Below are 10,000 nucleotides of genomic sequence, written 5' to 3' on the forward strand. Positions count from 1 at the left end.
AATTTACTTAACGTGTAGAGGGTAAAATGGGTTTATTGATATTGGATTTGATAAATATCAATGCAATGAATTGTTTCAAGGCCGATCATAATTGGCTTATCAGAACAGAACGAAATTCATTTATTTGATTTGATTAATAGATGTACCTTAGCAATTCGACATGGATCCAATATATTTTATCGAAACATGTGATGAAGAGATTTGCTTTGTCCACCGAACCCAATTTTTAGAAAAAAAAAAAAACACACATAATTTTCGATAACTTCTTGCTCCCTCTTCCCAAAATTCCAGATTTACTTTTTGTTAATTTCCTGGCTTAGTGTGAGATAGAAATACGCCTGTCTCGTCTTAATCTTAATAATGAGTGAATCAATGAATGAAAGTGGAAGAAATGAAGAATGAAAGTGGAAGAAATGAAGTTTAACTCCCCTTTTTATGTTTATGTCAGACCAATCACTTCCCGAAAGGATCTTATACTTTGTATTATTAATATAATCTAGTTTCTTTTTATAATATCGATTTATATAATATAATAATATAATAGATTGAATTTATCTAATTTATTTCTATATCTAATTTATTTCTATATAGAATAGAGTGGCGATTCAAATGAATGATTTATGAGTATAAATCATGAATCAAAAATGGAAAATCATAAAAGATGGAAAAAGCTTTCGGATCTAGTCATATCATTCCATTATATTGACAATTTCAAAAAACTGTTCATACTATGAGCATAGTATGATGTCGGTCAGGCAAATATGCCCCCATCGTCTAGCGGTTCAGGACATCTCTCTTTCAAGGAGGCAGCGGGGATTCGACTTCCCCTGGGGGTAGGGTACTACGAAAGGAAGTTGATCATGGATTATCAATAAACCTATAATTGATTCTTCCTGGGTCGATGCCCGAGCGGTTAATGGGGACGGACTGTAAATTCGTTGGCAATATGTCTACGCTGGTTCAAATCCAGCTCGGCCCAATAATTCGCTGATCCGCCATAACATAAAATGCCCATTTTTTTGTATTTTGTTTTCCAGAAAAGCCAAACAAAAAAATTAGGGAAGAATAAAAAAAGTCCAATTTTCTGATATATCCATCCCTACCGCTATTTGTTTTTTATTTGTTCTATTTATTTGTTCCCATAAATTCTGACCTTGATAATGATCTAGATTCATATCAGGATCATTAAGTATAAAGTTTAATGAAAAGAAAGAGTAAAGTAAAGAAAAAAGACTCTTTTTTTTTTTTCATTTTAAAATTGATTATCGATCGATTTGGCAATAACGAAAGGATTACTAGTAACTAGTAATCCGCGTTGCTCTCACTAAAGCGCATACCCGTATGGATATCAATATATCACTCGCGCCTTTGTTTGTTACAACACGGCGATTCGAATCTAAAATTTAAATAGAAAATGGCTTGAATGAAATCATAAGAATATCTATGCTGTACACTTTTCTTTATTGCCCTGGGATTGTAGTTCAATTGGTCAGAGCACCGCCCTGTCAAGGCGGAAGCTGCGGGTTCGAGCCCCGTCAGTCCCGACGGATACAATAAAAAAAAAATACATCAATTGATCCCTCCATTTTCTGTGAAAGGGAATACAAATGAAAGAATTTCATTCCCAAGGATAGCCTTTTTTATTTATTTTTTCCTTTCCATTTTTTGTTGGGGTTTATTTGTAAACTATTTGTAAACGGTGAAAGTGGAAAAGCAGTCAGATGATACATCATCAGATGATTGTACAAGGAAGGCGGTAGATTATCGAAAAGAAAGAGTGGAAAAGAATATATAGAAATAAAGGAAAGGAATTCTTTTGATTGGGCCAGGAATCCAATTTTGTATTCGGTGTGGATAAAAGAGCTTCCTATGTTATACTATTCAATTCTCGACGGTGAATCGATTTGATAGCTTAGATATTGTTATTCATGATATTGATCCGATTCGATGTCATTGAAATGTAAGTCATCGCATTGAATTTACAAGCGACAAATTTATCATCTCTATGGGATTAAATCCCGAGTTATTGCGAAGTAAAAAAAACAATGAAATTATGGAAGTAAATATTCTCGCATTTATTGCTACAGCGCTGTTCATTCTAGTTCCTACCGCCTTTTTACTTATAATATACGTAAAAACTGTCAGTCAAAGTGATTAATTTGAATGAAACTTGACTTTTTATCAAGGATTTAAGAAAAAAAGGATTCCAATTTCACGTCTTAAATAAATTAAATAAAATGAATGGACTAGAATCAGCAGTATCCTATCAAACTCGATAGTATGGTAGAAAAAAAATATGAATCTTTCTACCATACTATCCATATCTATTATTGTAATGTATAAAGATACAAGCTTAATATAGATGAATCTACAATATGTATCTTCATACATGTCGATATCAATTAAATATATGTAATGAAATATATGTAATGTACATAGTATCTCAATTTTATTTCTTCGCTTGATCTATTTTATTTGTGTTGATTTCAATCAATCTGAAATAATTGAAAGGCAAGTCTTACGATTTTCTAATTCTTTCATTTCATGGAACCGATTTTTAATTTAACTTCTTTTCTTTGATCCATGATATGAAATGAGTCAATAAAGCATGGCATAAATAAAATTCCTAAAATAATAAATAAAACAGGGGGTAAGTGTGCAATATGTGACTACACTAAGGCAAGATCTTATTAAATAAAAGAACTACTTTTTTTCTCTTTGAACAGTAACAGTAAAGAGGGAAGGAAATAAAAACAAACAAATACAGAAAAAAAAAAGGGGGGGGGGTTCCTTGTCCCTCATTGTCCATATATAACTCTGGTAAGAGCTGGTTCATCAAAATAGAAAATTTAGGAAGAATTCTTTTTTTTTTTTAATAAATTGCCTATCATCCGTATCCCTTTTACTTTCGAAATACGAACATGGGAATTATTGAAATGTTTGTTTGATTTTGATTGAAAGGGTATTATTCATAGAATACATTACTCCACTAGAATCCAAGAATTTCGAAATGAAGACTAATAAAATAGTTAAAAAGGCTTTGCAAAACGATCTAGAAAACAATTGATACGGTTTGATTCCTCAACCCAATTAGAAGTACCCCTAGAGTCCACTTCTTCTTCCCCATACTACGAGTGAAAGGGAAAATGTAAAGACTACCATTAAAGCAGCCCAAGCAAGACTTACTATATCCATGTGTATTATGTCCCCTAATTTCTATGAATATGAAACAAATAGGAAGGAATTTTTCCATTATTGTTCACTAATAATAGTGGAATTACCGGTGCAGAGTCAAAAGGAAAAGGGAATTCTGACACACCACCGTTGATGAAACACTTCAATAAATCCGCTTATAACAAGTTCTTATATGATTTCTAGTAAAATCGAGAACCATTAAGCACAAGCAAAATACGCAGTAACACTTTTGGAAGTATCAAAAGAATGTTACTCACATGTAGCAATAATAAGACTTCTTCTTTCTTTTGGTGTCCCTTATTAAGTAAAAGCCAATTATCCATCCAATCTAATATTGATTGGATGCCTGAACACTCAGAGACTTTCATCAGTCTGTATACAAAGTATCTTCCAACCCTTCTACAACCATTCATTAGTTAATTAAACACTCCCGTTATCCAATCTAATTCAAGACTCCGATAGTAGCCCCTCTATTAGTAGGGGAGGGGCTACCATATCAAGATTTACTCATTCCCTTCCACTACTCTAGTTTTTCCTTGAATCCTAGACGTAAGGATTTACAACACTTTAGAAAACAAAACCTCCGGAAGTTTATAATCAAGTTTATAATCAAGAAAGTATCAAGAGTCCTTTTCTTACACTTGTTTTTGCCGGAGAAAATTGGTCGAGTTATATCAGCAAAACAGAATATAGGATTTCGCGTTTTTTGTTGATCAGGCGACACCCGGATTTGAACTGGGGAATAAGGGATTTGCAGTCCCCCGCCTTACCGCTCGGCCATGTCGCCAAAAGGCTACAAACAAAAAAATGAGAGTATCCCCTTTTTATTTTTAGATTGGATCCATACCTTCAATTGGTTATAGTATCTCAAGACACACAATATCTAAAAACAAAAACTTTCCCTTTCTTTTTTCTTTTCTATTGAAAAAGAAAATGTGGATTCTCAGTTACAAAAGTAAAAATGCAGGACAAAAAAATTGGAACCATTAACTATTAACTATTGACGGCAAATTTATGGACGATTCTTCTTCACTTGTCTTTCTCTAATGGTATAAGAAAATAAAAATGGATACATAACTAATTAGTATTGATTTTTTTTTTCAATTTTTCAATTCAATAAAAAAACTTTCTTAATTTCAATTATAAATTATATAATTATAAATTATATTATAATAATATAACAGCAATTATGAGTCTATGTAAACCCCCGAACATAAGTTGTTACACAGCTCTAGTTATCTAATGAGGTATTTTATCTATCTAGATATGATGTCCATAGGGAATCAGCAAGAAATTATCGTGTTTCAATTTTTCATTGAATAGATTAAAATTAAAGAAAAAATAGAATTTTTGATAGAGCACGCCATGTGTTGTCTCCACTAGAGAGCTATAATGGAATAAAAAGAAAAGAGGAAAGACATATATAAATAGAAATGCTATATCTGCATATGTTTAATAAATACAAGCCCTCTTTTCGTACGCACTTCAATCATATTCTAAATATTCTACTAAAAAATAAAAAACTAAAAAATGGGTAAAAACATCTCTCTTCTCTGCGAATCATTTTTTGAACAGAACAATGGAATCTATGAAAAAATTAAGTGCTAGAAAAATCAACTCTCTCCCGATATATATTTTATGATTATTTTGTCTTTATCTCAACGAACAGATCAAATCAGGAATTCATTTCATTTTTCTGGTATTCAATCGGATTGGAATATGGAATATCATAATAATGGTAGAAATTGAATTATTATTTTTTTTTTTGATATTCTATACAAAACTCCATAAGGCTAAATGGCATTTATCAATTCTTTTATGTAGCTGTTTGTTATAAATATAAATTAAAATTTGAGTATAATTTTTCTTCTTCCGTTCATACGCATTTCATACATTCCATATATATTATATGGTATATGGAGTTAGATAAAATTTCATGTGATTCAGTAAACAGAATAGAAATTCAATTCCATCATTATTAGATCGATTCATATGATTCGATGAAGAATGAGAAAAGAATGGGATTTTTTTGATAAATGGGAAATTCAAAATGCTCGGGAATGAAAATGGGGAAATGTATACAATACCTGGGTTGAATCAGATACAATTTGAAGGATTTTGTGGGTTCATGGATCGGGGCTTAACAGAAGAACTTGATAAGTTTCCAAAAATTGAAGATACAGATCAAGAAATTGAATTTCAATTATTTGTGGAAACATATCAATTGGTGGAACCGTTGATAAAAGAAAGGGATGCTGTATATGAATCACTCACATATTCTTCTAAATTATATGTATCCGCAGGATTAATTTTGAAAACCAGTAAGGATATGCAAGAACAAACAATTTTTATTGGAAACATTCCTTTAATGAACTCCCTCGGAACTTCTATAGTAAATGGAATATACAGAATTGTGATCAATCAAATATTGCAAAGCCCCGGTATCTATTATCGATCAGAATTGGATCCTAACGGAATTTCGGTCTATACTGGTACCATAATATCAGATTGGGGGGGGAGGTTCGAATTAGAGATTGATAGAAAAGCAAGGATATGGGCTCGTGTAAGTAGGAAACAGAAAATATCTATTCTAGTTCTATCATCAGCTATGGGTTCGAATCTAAGAGAAATTCTAGAGAATGTTTGCTACCCTGAAATTTTCTTGTCTTTCCTGACCGATAAGGAAAAAAAAAAAATTGGGTCAAAAGAAAATGCCATTTTGGAGTTTTATCAACAATTTTCTTGTGTAGGCGGGGATCCGGTATTTTCTGAATCCTTGTGTAAGGAATTACAAAAGAAATTCTTTCAGCAAAGATGTGAATTAGGAAGGATTGGTCGACGAAATATGAACCAGAGACTGAATCTTAATATACCTCAGAACAATACATTTTTGTTACCGCGAGATATATTGGCAGCTGCGGATCATTTGATTGGAATGAAATTTGGAATGGGTACACTTGACGATATGAATCATTTGAAAAATAAGCGTATTCGTTCTGTAGCGGATCTCTTACAAGATCAATTCGGATTGGCTCTGGTTCGTTTAGAAAATGTAGTTAGAGGAACTATATGCGGAGCAATTAGGCATAAATTGATACCGACTCCTCAGAATTTGGTAACTTCGACTCCATTAACAACCACTTATGAATCCTTTTTCGGATTACACCCATTGTCTCAAGTTTTGGATCGAACAAATCCATTGACACAAATAGTTCATGGGAGAAAATTGAGTTATTTGGGCCCCGGAGGATTGACCGGGCGAACTGCTAATTTTCGGATACGAGATATCCATCCTAGTTACTATGGACGCATTTGCCCAATTGACACGTCTGAAGGAATCAATGTTGGACTTATTGGATCCTTAGCAATTCATGCCAGGATTGGTCGTTGGGGGTCTCTAGAAAGTCCATTTTATAAAATATTTGAGAGATCAAAAAAAGCACAGATGCTTTATTTATCCCCAAGTCGAGATGAATATTATATGGTAGCGGCAGGAAATTCTTTGGCCTTGAATCAGGGTATTCAGGAAGAACAGGTTGTTCCGGCTCGATACCGCCAAGAATTCCTGACTATTGCATGGGAACAAGTTCATCTTCGAAGTATTTTTCCTTTTCAATATTTTTCTATGGGAGCTTCCCTCATTCCTTTTATCGAGCATAATGACGCGAATCGGGCTTTAATGAGTTCTAATATGCAACGCCAAGCAGTTCCGCTTTCGCGTTCCGAGAAGTGCATTGTTGGAACTGGGTTGGAACGCCAATTGGCTCTAGATTCAGGGGTTCCCGCTATAGCCGATCAAGAGGGAAAGATCATTTCTACCGATACTGACAAGATTATTTTATCGGGTAATGGGGATACTCTAAGCATTCCATTAGTTATGTATCAACGTTCCAACAAAAATACTTGTATGCATCAAACTCCCCGGGTTCAGCGGGGTAAATGCATTAAAAAGGGACAGATTTTAGCGGATGGTGCCGCTACGGTTGGTGGCGAACTCGCTTTGGGCAAAAACGTATTAGTAGCTTATATGCCATGGGAAGGTTACAATTTTGAGGATGCGGTACTCATTAGCGAGCGTCTAGTATATGAAGATATTTATACTTCTTTTCACATACGAAAATATGAAATTCAGACTCATGTGACAAGCCAAGGTCCTGAAAGAATCACTAACGAAATATCGCACCTAGAAGCCCATTTACTCCGCAATTTAGACAAAAATGGAATTGTGATGCTGGGATCTTGGGTGGAGACGGGCGATATTTTAGTAGGTAAATTAACGCCTCAGGTGGCGAAAGAATCATCATATGCTCCAGAAGATAGATTATTACGGGCCATACTTGGGATTCAGGTATCCACTTCAAAGGAAACTTGTCTAAAATTACCTATAGGTGGGAGGGGTCGAGTCATCGATGTGAGATGGATCCAGAAAAAAGGGGGTTCTAGTTATAATCCGGAAACGATTCGTGTATATATTTCACAGAAACGCGAAATGAAAGTAGGCGATAAAGTAGCCGGAAGACATGGAAATAAGGGTATCATTTCCAAAATTTTACCTAGACAGGATATGCCTTATTTGCAAGACGGAAGACCTGTTGATATGGTCTTCAACCCATTAGGAGTCCCTTCACGAATGAATGTGGGACAGATATTTGAATGCTCGCTTGGGTTAGCAGGGAGTCTACTAGATAGACATTATCGAATAGCACCGTTTGATGAGAGATATGAACAAGAGGCTTCGAGAAAACTAGTGTTTTCCGAATTATATGAAGCCGGTAAGCAAACAGCGAATCCATGGGTATTTGAACCCGAGTATCCAGGAAAAAGCAGACTATTTGATGGAAGAACGGGGGACCCTTTTGAACAACCTGTTATAATAGGAAAACCTTATATCTTGAAATTAATTCATCAAGTTGATGATAAAATACATGGGCGTTCCAGTGGACATTATACACTTGTTACACAACAACCACTTAGAGGAAGGTCCAAGCAAGGAGGACAACGGGTAGGAGAAATGGAGGTTTGGGCTCTAGAGGGATTTGGTGTTGCTCATATTTTACAAGAAATGCTTACTTATAAATCTGATCATATTAGAGCTCGCCAAGAAGTACTTGGTACTATGATCATTGGAGGAACAATACCTAAACCTGAAAATGCTCCAGAATCTTTTCGATTGCTCGTCCGAGAATTACGATCTTTGGCTCTGGAACTGAATCATTTCCTTGTATCTGAGAAGAACTTCCAGATTAATAGGAAGGAAGCTTAATCGGAATGAATCAGAATTTGTCTTCTATGATCGACCGATATAAACATCAACAACTCCGAATTGGCTCAGTTTCTCCCCAACAAATAAGTGCTTGGGCCAATAAAATCCTACCTAATGGAGAAACCGTTGGAGAGGTGACAAAACCCTATACTTTTCATTACAAAACCAATAAACCGGAAAAGGATGGATTATTTTGTGAAAGAATTTTTGGACCTATAAAAAGTGGAATTTGCGCTTGTGGAAATTATCGAGTAATTGGAAATGAAAAGCAGGGCCCTAAATTTTGTGAACAATGCGGAGTTGAATTTGTTGATTATCGGATACGAAGATATCAAATGGGATACATAAAACTGGCATGTCCAGTAACTCATGTATGGTATTTGAAACGTCGTCCTAGTTATATCGCCAATCTTTTAGATAAACCTCTTAAAGAATTAGAGGGTCTAGTATACTGCGATGTGTGATTTGATCGAAATTATGATTTTACCGATTAGCAATGAGAAACTGTCATCCCATTCAATCGAATTGGGATGCCCTGGATCTGACATGACATGTCTCTTGGGAGGAGTAACATGAAGCTCAGAATTATGGGTGTATTCAATACTCCCAAATAAAAAGGGAATTGGTCTATGGTCGAGTCAGTAAAAATAAATAAATAGGAATTTTGAGTTGTACCTCGTGAAAAAAAAAGACTTCTTTCTTTTGTGGAATTAACCATTCTCATTTCTTTTAGTTCTTTTAGAAAGAAATGAAATTATGTTCAAGTAAACAAATATGTCATGGTTGCAGGAGTCTATACATCGCATATAGGCTTAGGCTTTAAGTTAAGGGCATCGTGGTATAACCGTCGAGGTAAGGTAAGGCAGGACCTAAGAGATCGAATGGAAGGGTACATAGACAAGTAAATCCCTTATGACACTCCTTTAATTTAAGAGGATTCATCATTCGAGGGGAAGTAGACTACTCAAGAATTTCACATTTCATTTATGTCCTAATTTCGAATTGAATAAAGAATTAAGAAAATATAAATCAATAAAAGAAGAATGAATCAATGAAATGTTTCTTTGGAACTTGAGTAAAGAGTAGACCTTTTTTTGGGGGGGGTTCTAGAATTTGAAAGCGAGAACTCCTTTCTTTATCTTTATTTGGTGTAACTACTTGAGCCGGATGAGAGGAAACTCTCATGTCCGATTTTGAGGGGGGGGGGGAGAGATCCTGTAGGGCCCTATCCTAATTTTGCTTTTGCTAGGCCCATCGCTAAAAAACCTACTTTCTTACGATTACGAGGTTCATTCGAATATGAAATTCAATCCTGGAAATACAGTATCCCACTTTTTTTTACTACCCAAGGTTTCGATACATTTCGAAATCGAGAAATTTCTACTGGAGCAGGTGCTATTCGAGAACAATTAACCGATCTAGATTTGCGAATTCTTATCGATTATTCGTTGGTCGAATGGAAAGAATTAGGAGAAGAAGGCCTCGCGGGTAATGAATGGGAAGATCGAAAAATTGGAAGAAGAAAGGATTTTTTGGTTAGAC

General features: G+C 34.8%; 1 protein-coding gene and 3 non-coding genes across 4 annotated transcripts in view; 3 read left to right on the forward strand and 1 right to left on the reverse strand.

Annotated features, from left to right (window-relative positions):
• Positions 1-895: 895 nt before the first annotated feature.
• On the forward strand, positions 896-979 carry TRNAY-GUA (transfer RNA tyrosine (anticodon GUA)). The gene has a single exon. It is a non-coding gene; the product is annotated as a tRNA-Tyr (tRNA).
• A 491-nt stretch (positions 980-1,470) lies between these two features.
• TRNAD-GUC (transfer RNA aspartic acid (anticodon GUC)) lies at positions 1,471-1,544 on the forward strand. Its single transcript has one exon. It is a non-coding gene; the product is annotated as a tRNA-Asp (tRNA).
• A 2,366-nt stretch (positions 1,545-3,910) lies between these two features.
• TRNAC-GCA (transfer RNA cysteine (anticodon GCA)) lies at positions 3,911-3,982 on the reverse strand. The gene has a single exon. It is a non-coding gene; the product is annotated as a tRNA-Cys (tRNA).
• A 2,450-nt stretch (positions 3,983-6,432) lies between these two features.
• Positions 6,433-10,000, forward strand: part of LOC149509510 (DNA-directed RNA polymerase subunit beta') — a 4,899-nt gene continuing 1,331 nt past the window's right edge. The window contains exons 1-2 of the mRNA XM_089757711.1: positions 6,433-8,916; positions 9,694-10,000. The exon at positions 9,694-10,000 is cut by the window's right edge and continues 1,331 nt beyond it. Coding sequence (XP_089613837.1) covers positions 8,464-8,916; positions 9,694-10,000 — 760 coding nt within the window. The 5' untranslated portion in view covers positions 6,433-8,463. The remainder of the gene's footprint in view (positions 8,917-9,693) is intronic.

This window comes from Durio zibethinus, unplaced genomic scaffold (genome assembly GCF_047325235.1).
Source record: "Durio zibethinus cultivar Kanyao isolate XHJ-2024 unplaced genomic scaffold, ASM4732523v1 HiC_scaffold_160, whole genome shotgun sequence".
Taxonomy (NCBI): domain Eukaryota; kingdom Viridiplantae; phylum Streptophyta; class Magnoliopsida; order Malvales; family Malvaceae; genus Durio; species Durio zibethinus.